General features: G+C 38.5%; 1 protein-coding gene across 1 annotated transcript; it reads right to left on the bottom strand.

The window, feature by feature from the left end:
* Positions 1-3,237: 3,237 nt before the first annotated feature.
* Positions 3,238-20,489, bottom strand: SLC10A2 (solute carrier family 10 member 2). The gene is made up of 6 exons (XM_084878216.1): positions 19,970-20,489; positions 12,827-12,945; positions 8,722-8,810; positions 7,477-7,652; positions 5,344-5,501; positions 3,238-3,922 (listed from the first exon to the last, which is right to left on the bottom strand). Exons 1-6 carry the CDS (start codon positions 20,344-20,346, stop codon positions 3,795-3,797), a joined length of 1,047 nt encoding a protein of 348 aa, XP_084734342.1. The 5' UTR covers positions 20,347-20,489; the 3' UTR covers positions 3,238-3,794.
* Positions 20,490-21,924: the final 1,435 nt, after the last annotated feature.

Genomic DNA, 21,924 nt, shown 5'->3' with positions numbered 1-21,924 from the left:
TTCAAACTAATTGGTCAAATCAGATTTTCTGGCCCTAGCCATTTGGTTCAGTGAATAGAGTGTTGGCCTGCAAATGGAAGGGTCCAGGTTCATTTCCAGTCAATGGCTTGTACCTTGGTTGCAGGCTCCTCCCTGGCCCAGACCTTGGTCAGGGCTCATGCAGGAGGCATCCAATCAATGTGTTTCTCCCACATCAATATGTCTCGCTGTCTTTCCCTCTCTCTTTTACTCTCTCTAAAAAAAATCAAGAAAAAATATCCTTGGATGAGGATTAAAATCAGATTTTCTGTCAGGGGAAAAAAAACCTGACTTCATTTTTCTATTCTAAACAATACATCAATATGTGTCACTATGTCAGTCCCCTCACATCTAAATTCTAATTCTAAGATAAGCAAAGTTCAGACATTTGGCATAAGACTGTTATCCTTTGATTGAAAAAAAAAAAAAGTGTGCTCTTTCCATGTTTCAAACCAAAGCTCCTTTATTGGTGTTCATAGGATTATGCTTAAGAGTAATAAGCTCAAGATACATTTTGGGGGTAAATAGTTGAGGATGGAAGTACTAGCATGTTAAAGGAGAATTGTCTTCATTCCCATCCACTTTATAGTATTTTTATATTCAAAATATTCCAACACAGTCAAAATACCCCATTTTTAACTTCTTAAAGAAATATGTACACAACGAAAAAAGATAAGAAGCCTTTCTTAAACACCAATATTATTGATTGTTCTTTTGTTTGGTGTGCAAAGTCTTTCCATCTTGAGCCAATGAACCATAATAAAATTAGGGATAGTGAGAATAAGGTATTCCTTTCTTTAAGAGAGAATTTCCTATATGGAAAACAGAGTGATGTCTTTGAGCAGTTAAATGAGATTCATAACCTGAATTTCTGCAAGTCTTGTTGATGAGAAATTTTAATGTATTGGCACTGTAATTAAAGTCTCCTCTCTCTCTCTCTCTCTCTCTCTCTCTCTCTCTCTCTCTCTCTCTCTCTCTCTCTTCATTTTTAAAAAATCCTCACCTGAGGATATTTTCCCCATTTATTTTTAGATAGAGTGGAAGGGGAAGGGAGAGACAGAAAGAAACATTGATGTGCAAGAGATACATCGATTGGTTGCCTCCAGCATGCCCCTGACCAGGGCTGGAAGTGTGCCCTTGAATGTAATTGAACCTGGGACCCTTCAGTCCACAGGCCAACACTTATCTACTGAGCAAAACTGGCTAGGGCTCTCTCTTTATCCATTTTTTAAATAGGATATGCTGGTAGTCTTATTTATAAGAACACATAATACTTTTATTATTATTTTAAATCAGCTGTCATCATTACTCTAATTTTAAGTCTTTGATTAATGGTCCCCTAGTATGGTTTTCTTGGGAGACAACCTCAATCTGTATCAGTAGAAGACATAATTATTAGAATATTTAATTAAGAGTTTCTTTTAGGTACTTTTCAAGGAACAATTTAATATTAGAGAAACTTTACCTTATTTATATCTCTAGAGTTGATAGAATAGTGAAGAAATCTTGACAGTTGTCACAAAGACTCAGAGACCAAACATTACAAAAATTATTTTCATTTATTCAAGCCTTTCAAATAAAATATTCATTTAATATGATACTCACAGAGGCAATAAAATACATAATTTATTCAGCTTTTCAAAGTCATTTAAAAATAGAGAGCTGTCATTTTAAAAAGCTCAGCTATTTTTCTTCCCTCTAGCACATTAGGGGAAAAAAAGTGCAGCTCAAGACACCACATCATGTAAGAAAGCCAAGTTCTGTCACACTCATGTATCTTGATCAACAGGGAGGAAAAACCTGCTTGTTGCAGCTGCTGGCATCCAGGCCTTTGACTATGGGTGTGTGGGAATTATGATATGAATTCACAGTGTGTCTTTAGTGCACCTGCCTGTTGTCTATTTGATGAGGAATTTGGAGGAGGTACTTCACAGATAGACTGAAAGTCTTCCTTTTGTACTGTTGGAAGCATATTCTTGGACACTTTCTTATAAGAAAATTGGTACCACCTTTTCCTTACTATCTATAATAAAAGCATAATATGTTAATTAGACCATTAACGTCCTTCTGCATGTCCTTCTGAACGACCTTCCGGATGAAGCCAGGGCTGTGAGGAAAGCCCAGGTCCTGGGTGCTAAAAGGAAGCCGGTGCCAGCAGGGGTGGGGGGAATGAAGGCCTACTCTTGCACAAATTTTGTGCACCAGGCCTCTAGTCCTTTAATAAAAGTTCCTAGTCCCTTGTAATATATTTGTCTAATGATGGAAAAATATACGGGTCTTATTTAATTGGAAACGTGCTTCTTCAAAAGGAAAGAAACATTACAACATTACCAAGCAGAATCCCTCCCCCCCCTATTAAGAGGCAAATTAAGAGTTAATATTTATGTTCCTCTAATGCTGAGGTGCACCAGCAGATCTGAACTCACAGTATCTAAATGCAAAAGGCCCTTTGGATCCAAAACATTTGCAAAGGTAGTCAATGAGGCAGGAAAAAAAAAATGTCCAAATGGAAAATGGAACTGAGTTAAGAATGTGCCCGCATCTTCCTGCAGAATGAGGGAGATTAAATTAGACACTATACTTGAGAACCCAACATTCAGCCACTGGTTTCCCTCTTGATGTAATTGCCTGCTGCCCTTGAGCAAATGCTCCTTGCTTCCTCTTGTTACACCACTCACAGCATTCAGGGGGCTCACTGGGCACTGCCTTCCTACTTCTGGGCCCCGGGCATGTCTCTTTTTCTCTCAAATACTGATTAATACTCACTTCCCCATGCCTCACCGACTTCATTATTCTTACTGCTATTTACTTCTGCACATATACTTGACTCTAGTTGTGCATTCCAATGGGTTTCTGTTATTTGTGCTTTTCCATATATTAGTCATTATCTCCCAGTGAATTGAATTCACCCACCGGAGTGGTGAGGTTACTTCCAATATTTCTGCTGTCTTTGTGCATCTTGCCACCTCCCTGCTCCCTGATGATCACTATGGAGCTTCGTAAGAATCAAATAGCTGTCATATCAGCCAATATGGACCTGCCTCGTGCAGGCAAACCTTGAGGAAGTCCCTTTTCAGGGCTTACAGAATACTTTGCTAACTAAATTCAAGCCATTTTTTAAGGAAAAAGTCTAATGGGTGTGAAATATCGCTGATGAGTATGGTCATGATTCAAATTTGGTTACTGAATTCTATTTAGTAACTCATTTCTCTTATTTTTGATTTTGAATTGTCACTTAGAAAAGTGGCAACCTTTTTATTTTTAAATACAGGAAGTGAGATATTTGCCCATGTTACAATACAAAGTTATAAAAATAGGTTGCAACATTTTCAAAATAATAATATGTCAGTGGAAGATGTTCATTTCAATCTTTTTACAATCATAAATACTGGAGAAAATCTTAATCACCATAGTAATAATTCGGTGGATCTGTTATAACATACAAAAAAGTCAGGTCCTCATCTCTGAGTTATGAGATTCTGTGTAAGAATTCAGTTCAGAAGTTATGAGGTTCTCGGTGTTATCAGGTTTAGACAAGGTTTGAAGATACTGTTTTTGGTATGTTTCAAAGGCACAAAATATTTACTTACATATAAATATTTGTCACATTAAAGATTTGGACCAGCAGTCACTTGGTACCCAAACCAATAAATATATAGATTCGGTTGAAATTAATTTTTCATGTTTTTTTTTCTTGCCAAATATCCCAGCAAAAGAAATATTTTTAAATATTGTTACAGTTCTTCAGAATTCTTCTTTTTTTGTCCATATGGTGTCTACTGTTCATGTGCTTGAAATCCTTCATTCACCTTAGAGAGCGACGACTCGGAGACTGTTTCATCGCTTTTGCTCTCGGAAAGTTCCTGACGGTTTTTCCCATAACATTTCTTATAGGTCACATAAACTAGAAAAAAAAAAAACAACACATGGGAGGTTAAGCAACTTTTATAATAATTAGCTACAAACTTACTTTGGACAGCGGTTATAAGCTATGACTCAAAAAAGCAGTTTTCGCATTCTGTAGGCTGGAGGCTACTTAGAGAGCAAGCACCATTCTAGTTCCATGAATGCTCATCGTAGGAAGGACTGCACTGCAGGCAGACCTAGCATACAAGTGTACAGGGTACTTGTTCTCATGACTCAGACAGGTGGTTGCTCACCATCAACAATAGCAGAAAACATTTACTCCATACCTGCCATCTCCCAGTTGACGTGCCAGTCCTCAATAATTACGTTACATGCAAAGGGGTAATGTCCAGGACCGTGATCTCATGGTCTGTGTGGGACTTGAGCTGGAAGAACAGTCCATCTCTCCCAGCCTTCAGCCATTCCTTCCCATGGGAGAGGGGGTGGCTGATGGGTGATCAGCCTTCCTCTCTCCCATGGAGCTGCTAAGTCCCTGGTGACAGCCGTTGCTCAGCATGTTTTTGAGATCATTTCACCTGGACAGACTGCCTTGCAAGAGGACACCTGCAGTCTGTGTGTGTTAGGGGCACGTGTGGGAGGCAGTGGACAGGGGCAGTGTCACCGTTTGATCACAGTTTCGAGCCATATTTTCTAATTGTTTTATCTGTAATAAAAATGCTATGTTGTTATCTAAGTATCTGATTTTTTCCCCCTACATCTTAATTGGTTCCAAAGTCCGCAGGGAAAGAGGAGGTTTTATTTACTTTCAAATTCCAGTACCTCATACTTATAGTTGGTATAACAATATTGTCTACCTGATAGGGCACCTGTGAACATTAGATGGGATAAAAGTGCCTCCCATGGCCCTAGGAGAATAGTCAGTGCTCAGTAAACATTAACTACCGTTATGATACATAGCTGAGAGAGACAATGTTCTGCTTCAAAGATTTTAATTTGTTAAGATCAGTATCTCCTTAGCTTGGTCCCGAACTTTTCTGATAAATATCCCATATTTACAAAGCACATAAAGACATGCTTCCAGTTCAGGGTTCCTGGACGCATGTAGAAAGGGACACAATAAAATTGTTCTAACAGGTTGACATGCCTCCCTAGCTACTGAGGAAAAGAAAGTCAATGGAGAGTATCGGTCTCCATTACTTTTTACACTTCAAAATAATCCTTACCAGAACCTTTGGGTAAAATTACAATCATTGCATCAGCAGTTGGGAAGTCCTGATATTATGATGACTGGCTTTTCCCATCCATTCTTTTTTTTTTTTCACTGCCAGAAAGGAAGGTGTTTAATTTAATTTCTATAGTTCATGGCCAGAAAAAGGTTATTTTTAAAAATGCCACATTAGTACCTCCAGGATTTCTCAAAGAACATCCGAGCGAAATGTGATTAGCATCATTGCTTACCTCCCAGGAATATTGCTGCGAAGGCGAGCTGGAAAATGCTGTAGATGAGTGGGAAGGTAAACACCTGATTGAGCTCCTCAAAGGTGAAGGAGAGCTGGACCACCGTGGAACACAGCTGAGTGTTCTGCATTCCTGTTTCCAAAGCAACCGTGCGGCACCTGAAAGAATGTTAAGAGAACATATGTTTCTATTCTTCTGTTTTGCTTTACTTTGTTGTCATATTGCATTACAAGCAAATATCGTGAGAATAAGTACATACATATATATGTCTGCTTTTAATATATAAATATATTCGATATGTAATTTTACTTATATTGAATAAGTATATTACATACACCAGTATATTTTATAAATAAATATTCTCTGTGCACATGTAGATGTTGCTCTAGTCATCATTTATGATTGTTAAGAATACTAAATAACTTATTTTGCTCCCTGAGCCGGGATGTATACCTTTATCTATATATAATCTATATCTGTATGTATATGTATACATAGAGAATATTAAAATTTAATATGTATCATATATTTAAATTATAGGTAATATTATATTTAACATATTATGTACTATATATTAATAAGTAATATATATTATGTAATAGAAATAAAGTATATATATTGAATAAATATAATATATTAAAGACAGGTATATATAAATAAAAAAAAATATATAAAATCCATAAATGGCAAAGAGGGATTATTTCCCTCTATTCTAGGTGTGCCACAAGAATTTTAAACCATTCAATACCTGATTATTTAGTCAGGGGCACTGACCTGTTTTCCCTTAGATTCTCAAATAAAAGAATGACAACAGCCAACACAACAATAGTAGTCTAGTGCATAATAATGAAAATTATGTCTATTTTTTGTCATATTGGCAAAAAAATTTTTTTTGGTGTGCTGCAGAGCTTTTGTAATTAGTTTATGTGTGCCATGGGATGAAAAAGGTTGAAAATCGCTGCTCTATTCCATTAGGTGCATGGTAACAATGCAGAGCACAGAGCAGGGGCTGAGGAAATAGTCAAGATAGAGTATTTGTTATCCTTGTTTTATTGTTAAATTTGTTTTGTTTTTAATCATTTAATTTTGATTAAAAAAAATCCTCAAGGCAGCTGTTTTGATGCGCATTCTACAGATGCAAAAAGTCAGAAAAAAGATAAGTGCCTGGCTCGAGGTCCCACAGTTAATAAGCGGTTGGTTGGAGTGAAACCCTCCTCAAGTGGACTCATGTCCCACTCTTTCCACTGTTCAGGGCTGCTCGTGTCTTTCCCAACCTCGCATCTGTATCAGCATTTCCTATGCACAATGATTCAGAAGGCCTAGTAGGAGAGGAAATCTTTTCTCTCAGTATCAAACCCCTAAATGTGAAACGCCATTCTGACAGCCAGCCCTTTGGACGATGAGTTCATCCTGTTGCTGGCTGGAGAAACCCTCATATGCTACAAGGCCAACCTCAGTGCTTTTGTTGAAGTTGCTTTGCTTGGGGAATAAGGACAATGGAAGAGCTCAACCTGCATGGTCCAGGGCATGGCCCAGAAGAATTTCAGCAAAAGGGAGGCAGTCAGTATTTTCTTTTTGGGAGACTTGCATGATTTAGGAATGAATGAATCAATTTAGTATGACAAATATAGAAATAAGGTAAATGGTATTCCAAGTGAAACCTTTTGAATTTATCATCAACATTTACAGCTGTTACAGGTTGAATTGTATTCTCTCAAATGTGACCTTATTTGGAAATTAGGTCATTGTAGGTATAATTAGTTAAGATAAGGTGATTAGGGTCCACCCTAACCCAATGTGACTGACTGGTGTCCTTATGAAAGGGGGGAGGGGGTTTGGACACAGAAACATGCATTGAAGGAAGACCATGTGAGGAGAGACGGGAGAGGATGGTAATCCACAAGCCAGGAGGAAAATGTCTGGGATTGATCCCCCCTCACATCCCTCAGAAGGAACCAAGGCTGCTACACATTTTTTTAATTTTTTATTTCTAGCCTCCAGACTGTAAGACAATGCATTTCTGTTGTTTAAGTGAGTCTACTTGGGGTATTTTGTTATAGCCACACTAGCAAACTAATGCAGCAGCTATTACAGAAAAAAAAAAATCCCAGTTAGCTTTACTAAATATCATACCTGTGCCAGGGCTGACCAGCTATCCTAGCCAGAAGAAACCCTAGCGAGTAACCAGCCACAGGAAATATTGTTCCTACGATCCACAGTTTGGGAGCGATGATCCAGGCAGATTGGTACAGTATTCCTCCCACCACAGCTATGAGCACGATAAGGACTGCACCTGTGATGGATCCAATCTGGAAGACACAAGCAGACCCATCAACTGAGATGATGAAGTTACCTTTCAGTGTCTCCTCACCTGGTGGCCATGGTCGTCCCACCAGGAATGTTGGTGCTTGCCTCACATTTTAATTTTTGGAAAATAACTTTTGGAAAATTATTATTTTTATTATTATTATTATTATTATAGCGTCCATGCTTGGTTAGGCTAAAAAATATCTATTAGCTTGTAAATTATCCCTGTCAGAGATAAGGAAAACCCACTCAATAAAAACTACAAGACTTGCCTTCTAGATTACTCTCCTTGTTTTGATAAGTCATGAAACCTGTCTGAGTCTTAGTTTCTTTATCTGTAATTGAGGATAAAACCTTGCCCTGATTACCTTTTATTATTGTTATAATAATAAGAAAGTGGATATAAAACTCTATAAAAGTTAAAGGCATATACAACAAAAAACACTGTTGTTATTGCTTGTTCCCTTTCACATGGAAAAAATGGATTTTAGAACTATTTTGACCAAAGAAACAAAGAACATCAACTAACTTATTTTATCTTCTGGTCAGTGGAACATGGCTTTGTCTATATCTATGATTATATATCTATGTCATCTATGTCTATATCTATAGCATCTTTATCCGTATCCATATCATCTAGCTAGAATATAGTTGGTGAAGGGAAATGAATGGTTACAGATTAGTATCACTTACTCAATACCAGGCACAAGACTACCATCTAGATACAGAGATAAGAAAGATATGATCTATTTTTTAAGACTATGGTATAGATATTTTTTATAAAACAAACCCACATAAGAGAATAAGAGCAAAGTGCTGTGGGTGTACAGAGCATAGTGAAACCAAGAGGTGATGTTTGAGTTTATTATTCTAAAGGGTGAATAAAAATTTGCCTTGTGGATAGAGTGGGGAAGGACATTCTAGAAGAGTGGACTGCATGGCTAATAACATTAATGCTCATCCGTCTAGGATTAGGCTTATACTATAATGAGAAAACCATTGTGTAGCTGGAAAGACCTATCATTTCAACTGTGGAACCTTTGACTGCACCCTATAGCATGGGCCACTTACCTTAAGTATGATCTTGGCTTTCTGGGGCCATTTGTGATTCACAAACATTCCAAGGGAAACAGGAACAACAAGAGCCACCAAAGACGTACCTAAAAATGACAAAAGAGCAATTTGATCAACAGGATGCAGCACAAGGAAAGAGGAAAGCAAAAGAATAAGCAAACCTTGTAAAAGGTTTGGGTAATATATCAATCTTCTTCTTGAGAACACAAAACAGAAAAAACAAACACACTCTCCTTCCTTATTCACTCCTGTACTTAATTTAATATTACTGAAAAGAATTGATATTGATATAAGTCCTTTCCTTAAATCGTAGGTTAATTTTTTAGTGTTCCTTATACTTCCAATCTTTATATTTTGTTTTGAATTGGTCAGAATCTTGCCTTATTTGATGCTTGGATCCTTATATTCTGGGAAAATACATTTTTAGTGTGTGTGTGTGTGTGTGTGTGTGTGTGTGTGTGTGTGTTCTCAGAGAGACATAGATCATGTTTTACATCTGTTTGTTACTTCATGGTAATAGAAATAAAAGGAAAAACTCAAACTTCTGCAGACCTTCGGTGGGCTAATGACTTCTGCTTAAGACTGACTTTGGTTATTCAAATCTATAGACGAGAGGCAAGAGAAAAGCATGCTTTAGCTTTTCTGTGAGATAATATGTTTGGTCACCTCTCAAGCAATTATAATTCTTTGCAGGAACGTGCTCACCCAGCCAAATAAAAGAGTCATACTTTATATTCACTGTGTTAAATTCACTGCTGTTCTCATGCCATGTGGTTTGTTGGTCCATATTATTTGACACTCATTTGTTCAATAGCTGCTTTTATATAATATAGCATCAACAACTTCTAACTTCTCATGGGCTGTTTCTTTTTTAAACATCCGTTTAAATTAGTAAGAGAAAGTGGGATTGAATAATGAAATTCTGAAAGTAGATGTTGCTTAGTATTAAAGTAGATTGAACTAGGACTGAAAACCAAATTATAGATTCCAGGTCTGTAAGTATGACTTTAAAATGAATATAATAATGATAAAATCATAATTTTTGTAGCCTTTTGGTGGCTAAATGTACCAAGAGCAGGACAAAAAAATGGTGGAACAATAGATACATAAAAGGATCATTTATAGTTATGCTGGTAAGAGCCTTCAGAAAAATCCCCGTGGGGGATCCTTACATCCTGCTACTTTTGAAAGAGCCCTCCTCCCCTGTCTTGGGTCTCCAGACTATTCCTTATATTGTGTGAAGTTTGTAGGTCTTGAATTAAAACATCTTAATAGGTATTCTTCGTACTGTGGTAGCTTAAACCTAGGTGCAAATGCTGTGCTCAGAATGTGTGTGGTTAGGTCTTGATAATGTATTTCATGTGTCAAATCTGTGAAAAGGCAGACCACTCCTGTATTTGAACCCTCTTTATCTCTCTGGGACCACCTGCTGAAATCCAAGACAGATTTCCTCTCCTGACCATATGAAGCCAGGATACAATTTTTGCAGGATTTGAAGTTGACTGGAAAAGGCGCTCTTAGCCTTTCACACTCAGAGTGTGTGGCTCCTTCCTGCAGAAGTGGATTGTTCCAACTCTTGACTCCTCAGTGCACTAGAGGTCCTTCTATTTTCTTCTCCCAGACTTTATTTTCCTTATTCCTCATGTGCTTGTGCTTTCTGTCAAATGTCTGTCTGTTCATTGGCTTACAACTATCCTCTTTGAACCAAAATTTGGTCTTTAGTCAGTTTACACAGCAGATACAGGAGGAAAGAGAGGTAGGAAGAAAAAAAGAGAATAAAAGAGAATGGTAGATGGAGTCATGTGGTGCAACTTGGACCCATATAGTCTCAGAGGCGAATCTTATTTGCAAATTGTGGGAACTGTGCAAATCAATAAGCCCTTGGAGCCTTAGTTTCCCTGTTTGTGAAATAGGTTAAATTTTGTCTATTTCACAGTGTGTTGTGAGAATTGGGTGGTGAAATAAATGTACACTTCACAGTACTGGATCCTCTCAAATATAGGGTAGAGAAGAGTAGAACAACAACTTTTACAGTAGTGTGTTTTCAGTGGAATCAGCTGTACAAACTGCCTCCTCCTAGATGTCATCATCTGGAGGGGCTCAGACAGTGTTTACTGAATTCCTCAAAGCATGGTGAGCGCTGTGAGGGAGCAATAAGAGGAACCTGTGGGAAAGTCTTGCCCACAGAGCAGAGTGGCGAGCAGATCAGGGGACTATTTCCAGCTTCCTGGTCGTCTTGGACAAATGAAACAGTTACCATGAACATTAATTTCCTTATCTAAAAAGTAGTGATAACATCTTTTGAAGGAATTAGATTGTTTGTTTTCTACATTAAAGGATTAGAAAAACCAATTGTAAGAAGGCTAGGTTGGGAATAGGCTTAGCAGAATGGAGAGTAGGCAGAGTTAGTAGTATCTTTGCTTTTTAAACTCTCATTTAAATTTTTTCTCTTTTCTATTGTCTATATTCTTCCCTTTTTTAATGCATTTTACTTCTTCTTTGATGAAGTATATTAGTACTTACTCTTTCTCACTTTCTCTTCCTTTCAAAATATACTCCCATTAAAGGATGTGATATACATCATTTACACCATAGTTTGAATTACTCATACTGCTATAGGGCATTTTCAAGGAAATGCAGACTAAGAAAATATTTTAATGCTTATGTTTTTCTTAAATAATGAGTTATAGAATTAAAACTCTTCATTCCACAGATAGATCCTTTGAGAGGCCAACAATGTATACCACTCAAGCAAACTGCATTCTTTAATTTTAAGGAAGGTGCCCTCCATGGGAGCCGGCTGAGAGCTCAGTAGCATGTGCAGAGGCAGGTGGTTATAGAGGATCACTCTAAAACCTGTTTGCAACAGGTTATTATGTCTGATATGGAGGAATTCCTGAGGGGTCAGTAAAAGGACCTTGTAGGGAAATCCCATACTGAACATGGTGTGACAAGGAGGACTATTTTTTAAAATTACAAAAAAAATTTTTTTCTTAAAGGCCATAGTAAAAGTGGAGAGAGAGAGAAGAGACTATCTGAAAATATTGTAATACATGTTGCTCCCAATTAATATTTCTAAAATGTATTCCAAATTACTTGTGTAGACCCCCAAATCATGTTTTAGTGCAGGAAACAACCTCCCTTAGAAATGGGAGGGATTTTAGGTGTCATCCAGTCCAGCTTTCCATGCCAACAGGGACCCTTTTTACAAACATCCTGGTGTGCCACTGTTTAGTCTTTGCTTACTTGCTCCCTTCAATTGGACACCTATGCACCTCTTTGAGGTAGTCCATCAGGAGACATTTGTCTTCAAGGTCAAATGTACTGGCATGTACTGTGCCTGGTGACTGATATCAATGTACTACTTTCCCTACATCTCATCTTTTATGATGATAGTTCTATGGGAAATGCCTGGTGTTGGTGGACCAGGAACCATCTTGTTCTTGACACCATGTTACACCAACAACTTAGTCTTCCACCATCATTTATTGTTTCCAAAACTGAAAAAAAAAAAAAAGCTCCATTGAGATGAGGGTGAATATCTAGGAGTTGAAATGAGTGGAGACAGAAAATTTAACTTCTTGGGGCATGACACACAGACTATGCCAGTAAATTAACTTTTGAATCAATGTGGCTCACAGTGAAGTGCTATAAATAATATGTTTTACCGGATAATTTCCTATTGTCTCACTCGTGATTGCTTACTATGTGTCCTATTTTTAAATCATCGGTGGAATGATTTTTGTATTTCTTCAATCTAAGTGTCTGGGAGCAAATGCTTGTCATGAGCTAATTGTGCATTGTAGGTTACAGAAAGTATAGCAACTTGGCCTCCTCAGGCCCACACAGCTGTGCCCCGCTCCCTGTGATTTCAATGGAGGAACAAGCCAGTTTCTCCCATGGTGTCATGGTTTGGAATTTAGATTCTGCCAACTCTAATTGAAAAGCAGGGTGGCTTGCAATGAAATCCTAACTGGGCACAAACTGTTGCTGGTGCAAGAGACAAACACCAGCTAGGTCTGAGCCTGGTCTGAGATCCCAGCTGGGGGTAAGCAGAGAGGAGGTGAATAGTATTCAGAAATCTTGCAGAGCAATGACTTACCTATGTTATCATAGGGAATTATGATCGTCCCCGAGTCGACCCACATTTTGGTATAGATTAAGAGGCACAGCGGCATCATTCCCAGGGCCAGCAGCGTGGAGCATGTGGTCATGCTGACGCTGAAAGGAAATGGGTAGGTTGATACGTCCACCTGAGTTTTCCAGGGGAGAGGTTGCTTCATTTTCCAATTCATGCTTAGGTAGTCCTACAACAGACTGTCTCAACCAGCTCACCAACCAATCTGATGGACAGAAATACACAAGTGCCCCAGCAATTGCATGGGTCAGCCTTAGGCAAAACGGTGAGATTCGTTATTTGGTGTCTGTCTTCCTCCTTTGTCTTGTGCCATCCCTCCCTCCCTGTTGGTTCTCAAGAATCAGAGAAGACAGTTAATGGCCATTTAAACTCTTATTAAACAAGATCCAAGGTGCTAGGCCATGCCGCCCTTGAACCTCCAATCAGAGAACAGCAAACACACTTTTATATGGAAGAGATATTAGGGGCTCCTCTATGTCTGTCTGAATTGGGATGAGATGGGGCTCTCTGGGCCCTTAGGGGAGAATGCATGTCCAAGAGTGGAAGCCTCAATGTAGTTCCTTAAAGAGAAAAATTATTGCTCCAAATGCTCAAATCTTGAGAAAAGAGAGAAACCGACCCCTGAAAAAACAAAGCAAACATACAAGCAGACAGGGGAGGCCTGGATTCTATTTCTGCTAAGAAATTACCAAATGTGTTTTGAGAAGAACAAGAGTCTGGTACATTCCTCCTGACAGCATGTGTTTGAGTGAGTGGAACTGGCTAAGTGAGCGTATTTTGACTTTTGACTTGGAATGATTAATATGGAATGATGTAATTTTCAGCACTGTGACAGTGGGTGGAAAGAGACTTTTAGGTAATGGATCTTCCTGCTCCCATTAAAGTGCCCTTGTATATAGGAGTACATTTATTATTATTATTATTATTATTATTATTATTATTTGCTCAGGGAACAGAACCGTAAATAGCTGGATCAGACACTAAAGCCAGATACTGCTTGGGTTAGAAGCAAGAGTGGCCCTTACTACGTGACGTTGGGTAATTTACTTCTCTTTGTCCATTTTCTTTCTGCAAAATGAAAATCCTAATCACTGCCACCTCACAGATTATGAGAACTGACTGAGCCAGTGAATCCAATCCTTAGAATAATGCAAGTGCTCATTAAAAGCTAGGCGATGTTATTATATATCTAGTCATAGTGTGTGCTATATTGTAGCATAATTCCAAATAGGAAAATCAGAGAAAATTTTCTGAAAGGCTCTTTCTACAATGGCTATAGCATCGAGGCTATCAGAAGAATAATTTCTTAAAAGTATGTATGTGAACTTGGAGGAAGATGCTAAATTATTTACACCACCTGCCTCCCCACTCCAAAAGAACAGCAGATACAATCCACTCTACACAATGCTAAGGAAAACCGCTGAAGAAGAGGAATTTCGTTTCAATGCATCTAACTTAGAACAGTTTTGGCAAAATAAAGGGTGGGGGCAATATTTACTAAGGGCTTAACTTCCCTAATAATCATTTTTTAAAATATAAAAGATCAGGGGAGACCTCATTTAAACTGTGTTTTAAAGAATATAGGAAAATCCCAATAAACCCATATGTGTATATGCATAACCCATTGACACAGACAATAGGGTGGTGAAGACTTGAGGTGTGGGGGGGTGGTAAGAGGGAGAAGGAAATGGGAAGAAGAGAGGGACATATGCAATACATTCAATAATAAAGCTTTATTAAAAAAAGAATGTAGGCAAAAATACTTGTCTTAGTAGAGCTAAAATAGTGCAACAATGATCAATACTAGAGTATATGTAAACTATTTCTAAGAAGTTCAACTGAATATCATGACAAGTTAATTTAGATGCAAAATATGATGCAAAGGCAGTGTGCTACAGCACAATAACGGCATTTGTTATAAATTGTACTTTGTCCTACTTAGAATTAAAGTTCCAGGGTTGTTATTTCCCCCTCTCTCCAGCCTTCCTCACTTTTTATGCCATTCTCATTTTATCTTCTATTTTAAAAAATCAGAATGGATTTAAGACTATCCCATAAATAACTTGATTCGAGTGTATCCGTGTGCTTTCTCTCATGGAGAGAACAGAAATGTGGGGGTGGAGCCAGGTGCTACTCACTACCTGGACCGTAGAGAAGAGAAGCCTGAGAAGTTTTTGTTTTAAACTGAGAATGACTTTTAGAAGGAATTCTGCTTCTCTCCTTGTTTTTCTTTTAAATTTCCTTGTAAAAGCGTTAGTTCTAAGTTTTTGCCAAGACAACTTATGAAGTTGTATCATGGTTGTGAGTTTGGCGAGAGCAGCTTCCTAAAGGCCAGAGGAGGGTAGGACAGGAGCTGGAAAAGGACATGGTTTAGCTTTCACGGGACATCTTGGCAGTGAGGTGTGGGAGGAGATGAGAGAAAAGGTGGCTGCAAGTCGATACCATTTGAATTCATATGAGAACACTACCAAACCACTCAAAATGAGGTGAAAATTCACAGGTAAGTACTTTTAAGAAGTAATGTAGGAGAATTCATTAGTAAAAGAAAAATATAATTTCACAAGAAAAAAAAATGTGAAGTTCTAGAAAGAACATAGTTATCAACAATAGAAATGCTACCATGTACTTACACTGGAATGAGAGAAAATGTAAGAAAACAAACAGACAAATCTCTTGTCTTTAATTCTTGCCTTTAGCTCTATTCACCACCAGGGAGAATTATTATTTTATTTTATTTTTTTTTGCAAATAAGAGCAATAAATGAGAATTCAGTGAATGCTGAAGAATTTGGTGAAGTCAGTGATTAGAATGCAAAATATTTTAATCATATTAAAAGTAAAACACCAAGTTTTAAAGATCAAAGGGAGTGTGTATAGGCAGTGCTAGAAAGTGGAGATGTGGTAAGTTATAGAAATAATGCAAAACAAAGGATGAGTCTGGACAAGGATAAGTGGACAGGTCTGGATTCAAATTCTGACTCTGACATGCACTGATTCGGTTACCTTGACTTGGTCAAGGGTATGAGTCTTAATTTTACCATCTATCACAAGCAGAAGATAGCACTAACCTCAGAGGAATATTTTGAGAATTAAATACACCAATGTAGGTAGAGTACTTATACTGTATGTGCCTAACAAACATTAGCTAGTAAAATAGAAATAGATGCTCCATGAGAGGAACAAAGCTTGGTTACTTTGAGGAAAAATAAAGGAAAAAAGAACAGTGTTGGGTTAGTTCTTAGAGAGGAGCTGGTTGAAATGGGAGGGACTGCTTTACATTTATGATAAATTGAAAGGACAGGGATCTTGAACAACTACAATAGCAGGAAGATGAACAACGGAACAGTATTTGGTCACAAAAGAAAGGATGCAGTAGGAAAATCTAGAAACTATTAAATCTAGGAAATAACAAAAGGGAGGGTATAAAGCACATGGCAGCTGAAAATTGAGGGAAACTGAGGAAAGCATATGAAAGGAGAGTGAGAAGAGAAAGTCCTTGCATGGTGTGGTGAGGCCATTGCTAAGAAAGGAGAGATTTGAAAGTGGGGACTCCCTGGGGATGGAGCAGACCCCGGAAGGTGGGATGTCTCTGTGGCCCTTGAACTGTGGACTTGGAACCCAACAGATACACCTGAAATGTCACCTTTATTTCTCCCTGAAACTATTTGTGCACAATAACCCACTGGAGAGGTAGGACAGGTGAAAATACCTGTGCACTGATCAGATTCCCACAACTTTCAAGGCTGGAGGAGTCAGAGAAGGAGCTGAAATATCACTTGCTGTATTTCAATGAGCAAGGATATAATGAGCAAAGTCTGTTATTTTTGTTATTTTGTGTGTGTGTGTGTGTGTGTGTGTGTGTGTGTGTGTGTGTTGTGTGGTTTTTCTTTTCTTATTTTTGTCACTAGAGATTTCAAAATACAATGGTCCCCCAGGTTTGGAAGAGATGATATGGTGTGGGAAAGATGATCTGGTTTCTCCTCCCAGCAGCCGCATCCAGGAAAGGGAAAGCCAGGTGGAGGTGTGTTGCTGGACTGTGTGGTATCTTTCTAACCAGTGCAGAGACCTGCTGGTATAAATACTAATATGGCTGCCATTGCTAGAGTTCAGGTAGAAATGGAGACGGTAAAGTTCTAAGAGAACAGAATTAGAAATATAATGGTAGATAGGATTGTACCTAAATGAATTATCAGAAGACTTCAGTGATGACTTCAGAAGAATGAAAAGTGCTGGAAAACTGTTTCCCCAATACCTGACTACCACTCTTAATCAGCTTTAAAGAAACATTTGAACAGTGTTCCAGTAACATATGCAGTATACACTGAGTGGCCAGATTATTATGATCTCTGAACACATAATGATCTGGCCACTGAGTATATATATTAGAGACCCGGTGCATGAATTTGTGCATGGGTGGGGTCCGGCCGACCTGGCCAGGAGGAGGTGACATGGACGGTTGGCCGGCCTGCCTATTGGTCGAACTCCTGGTGGAGGGGACAGTTTGCAAATATTAGCCTTTTATTATATAGGATATACACTGAGTGGTCAGATTATTATGTGTTCAGAGATCATAATAATCTGGCCACTCAGTGTTTAATGTCGTCATCTTACATAGCAACATACCTCCTTGTAATAATAATGGGTCATAGTGAAAAACATTTTTGCTCTGCTAAAATGCATGTCTTGAGGGTGATTGTGTTTGTCCCTAAAATAAGCAACACAGAGGCTGCTGTGCATAGTGAGGCATGCTGGTTTTTGCTCTTGAGGTCAAACTTTCCGGGCCACTTGCTGCTGTGGGACTCAGGCCTGCCTATTTAGGCCTCCCACCCTACTTCTTGTTTCTCATCTTCTAGACTTGGAAATGCATGCTGAAGTGTTAGAATTAGGAGAGGAAGTAGGTTCTGTGTGAGAAATGTTGATGAGATTAAGTGGGATTTATTTTGGGTGTGCAAAGTTTTTTTTTTTTTTTTTTTTTTTTACTGTGTCTTATTTGCATTCTAGATGGGTGAAGTTGCTAGGAAGGTTGCTCTGGCCCTGGAGAAGGGTTAGTATTATTTTGAAGACTGGGAGGGGGGAATCTGTGGAGTGTACACTTTCTAGAATGAAAATGAAAATTTTCAGTGCCATCCTTCCCACTTTAAAGATTATTCTAACTTTTTGCTGAAGGATAAGGTTTCAAATTCTGCTCTTGGTTCTTATTTCTTAATTGAATTGTTTCTCATAGGAATTGTTATGCAGTGTAGATTAGATTATAAATCATCTCCTGTATCAAGAGAAACAAGATTTCCTTAAATCACAGAAAAGTAACTTGGCATTTTTAGTTTAGAGTCTTACTATTTTAGCCAGTGGAAGAGACTACCTATCTTACAAAATGATCACCTGTGTGATATTAGCTTGAGGTACAAGACTCCTCTATTTTGTTAAAAAGTTATAAATATACTGACCCTTGAACAAATGCTAGTTTTAGGGGCACTGAAACAGCAGAAAATCCACCAATAGCCTTTGACTCCCAAAAAACTTAACTTCCAGAAGCCGTAAGCTAACTACACTGTTGACCTGAAGCCTCACTGATAGCAAAATCAGTCAATTAACACATATTTTGTCTATTATATGTATAATATTGTATTCTTACAATAAAGTAAGCTAAAGGAAAATGTTAAGAAAATCATAAAGAAGAGAAAATACATTTACAGAATTTACTAAAAAGAATCCACGTGCAAATGGGTCCGCACAATTCAAACCCCTGTTCTTCAAGGGTCTGCAAGTATTATGTCAAAGCTGTTTAGTGGATGTCAAAGGCCATATTCAATTTAGTTCAGCCCCATCAACTGCCTTTTGGAAGTTTCATCTATTTGCCTATGTCCAGGTCAGATCAAATTGAAGTCTAAAAAACCTTATTGCTACATGGTAGAACAGCACTTGCCATCCTTTGTTCTTTACAGGGTTTTCTTTAATAAAACTCTATTGCAGGGAACAAACAGTATTTCCTTATGGGAAGAATATGTATTGTGAAGGTATGTAATTTGGCATTCAATGGTTTTTCTAAAGCTCATGGCAAAATTAGCACTGGCTGAGATGTGATGGCTGTTCCCAGTTGCTCACTAGACACTGGATCACCCTGGATTGTTTTGCATTTTGCATTTCTACACTTTGAGCCTCTCTCTTCTGAGTATGGTATCTGGTGATTACCAGAGCTGATTGCTAGTGTTCAGTGTTTAATAAGCACACATTACATTAATACCTGGCTGGTTTGCAGAAGTGCATATCTTCAACAGGAAATAAGGGATTGTGAGGTAAGGAAAAAGACATCTGCCTATTCGTCTTGTAGCATTAAAATTCTCAATCTCATCACATTAATGCTTCATCTTATTTCTACTGTTTTTTTCCTAGTGCTAGTTCAGGCTAGTTCAGGATGAATTGGGAAGACATTGCAATGTAGATTACTCTCTGGGAAGCAGAGAAACCATTTTCTTTTTATTTTATAGTAAGGTAGGCATACTTAGAGAAACCATTTTCTTTTTATTTTATAGTAAGGTAGGCATACTTTTTAAAAAAGAAGCCGCTGTAGGCTTTTGAAGCCACCAGTAGAAGTAAAACAAATGTACAAATTATTTATTGGTCTTTCTATCAAGAAAAAGCTTGTCCAAAGAACTAGCTGTGTTTGGTGGAGTCAACTATTGTCTCATCATAGGTTCTAATGTTTAATGAACAATTTGAGTTCACAATCACACATAGAGCTCCTCCTTGCCACAAAGAAAGATGGCTTTTATCTTTTTCCTTTCTGATACTGATAAGAAAAATGTTCTTGGCTGCCACTTGTGGGGCTTGGAAAATATATATATATATATTTTTTTTTAAACTTTGAATCTTTCCCAACGATAAACATCAATTATCCAACGCCTTGTTAACTGAGTTAGATTAAAAGAACAAAACAGAACATATAACCCATAAATTCCAATACGCAATCCCAGCTGTTCAGGAAGGTGAATACATGCATTTATTCCCTTCTGTTAATTCCCCCAGTTGCGCCTTAATTTAGTGGCAGAACAGGTAGGCACGCTGCCATGATTCAATGTGATTGCAGCATGTGGAAGTTTAGATAGCTTACCTCAGATCCATGTCGCCATCCACCCAATAGGCCAAGATATTGGAGGCAGTTCCTCCGGGGCAGCATCCCATGATCAGCACCACTACGGCCTGGATGGGGAGGATGTCAAAGGCCACTGACAGGATGAACCCCACGAGGGGCATGATTCCAAACTGACAGAGAAAGCCAATGCATATGCCCCACGGCCGCTTTATGTGCCCCAGGAACTTCTTGATTTCCACATTGCATCCCATGGAGAACATCACCATCGCCAATAGGATGGTCAAGACAGTGCTCAGGACCACACTCAGGATGGCATTGAAATCGCTTGGAGGTACCACACAGGACGAACCGTTGCAAACTGTTGCTGTGGCCAAACATCTCGTTGAGTTATTCATCGCTGGGTTCTGGCTCAAATGGTCACAGACATCCACAGAAACACCAATCCTCCGCTCCTCGCTGGGTGAGTAGTGCCTACTGCAAGCACGTCAAACTTTTAAACCCTTTCTGAACCTGTCATTTGGTGTCTCCTTCTGAAGCCACCTCAAAGAGGCAATAAAAAACAATAAATGCCAGGATGTCAGTTTCAAGAGGTAACATTACGACACAGCACATATTGTGAATCATAAAAGTCCTGCCAAATGATTGGTCCAGACGGAGAATTATAATTAATCATTTATCAGCATGGTAATGAACCGTGCCATATAAAAAGAGCTGTGTTAATGTTTAATGCTGGGAAGGTTTGTTAAATAATTCCAGTTATGTGACACTCAGATAGTACAGAACATTGGAGGGGTTAAGCTATGGGAAAACATGTTATCCACTCATCTCCTTTTAGTAAAGGGGGTGGGTGGTGGATCCTAAAAAGTCCAGTACCCGGTGCCAAGTTAAATTACAAAATACAATAGCGTCAGTATCAGACCCTGTACTGAAACTGAGACCTACAACTTCCTCCCCCCCATAGCTTTCTTACTACGGTATATCAATGTCTGCTCCTATTGGTCTGTAGTGTTCACGAAGAGTATGTAAGGTCAAGAAACTTATGGGGCCTTGATGCAAACCTATGGGAGAGCCGCATGTGGGAGGATAGAATGTTTTCTGCACGGTCTGGTGGGAGAGCCACCTTCAATTACTCACACGCCCAATTATGTATGCATTGCCACAGTAACAAAGTGCTTTAGAGATAGTGACAACACAATTTATTTAGAGGGATGAACCTCGGAGGATCAGGTCAAAGTGACAGAAGCTCTTAGTGCTTGGAGTCGGGAATTGAAATTAGAATTGTTTGTTTTTTTTTTTTGAAGAGGGGAGGCAGTTGGAGATTCCAAGGGAAGCTGATTTTTGTAAATGTCAAATAGTCAACCTCATTATGGGAAGAACACTGACTGCACTTGGTGTATAAGGAAGCTAAAAAAGTGATAGAGGAGGAGTTTCTGTTCTTAGGCGTATATGGTATAATCAGTTAGTGAGGATGCAGCATAAGAATAAAACAAAATTTTGATCCTGATTCACAATTTACAGGACAAATTCTAATTTATTATTCAATTGAATCATCTTCAATTTAGTAGGATTAGTGTCCTCCTTTTACAGATGAGGACTTAAGGGTTGAAGAAATACATTCTTTTATTCACGATTACCCAGCTGATAACTGGAAATACTGAAACTCAGTTTGGCTTAGTGGAGATTTAGAGAAATACCTTAGAATAGAGTTTCCCAAAACTCAGTGTGCACACGGATCCCCTAAGGGTCTTGTTAAAATGCAGATTCTGATTCTGGAAGTCTCGGGTGGGCCCCAGATGTCTGCATTTCTGACAAGCTCAAAGCTGAGGGTGATAATGCTAATCTAGGGACCATACTTTGAGCATCAAGGCTTTAGAATACCGATGTCAGGGTGATGACAACTATCCAAGCTGGTGGCAATTGGGTTTACTGGTCACAAGTGAAAGCAGCATTTACAGAGCAATCCGACACAGAAA

This window comes from Pipistrellus hanaki (genome assembly GCF_964339955.1).
Source record: "Pipistrellus hanaki genome assembly, chromosome: 3".
Lineage (NCBI taxonomy): Eukaryota > Metazoa > Chordata > Mammalia > Chiroptera > Vespertilionidae > Pipistrellus > Pipistrellus hanaki.
Note: the sequence above shows the minus strand (reverse complement) of the source record. Positions and strands in the feature narration are given on the sequence as shown.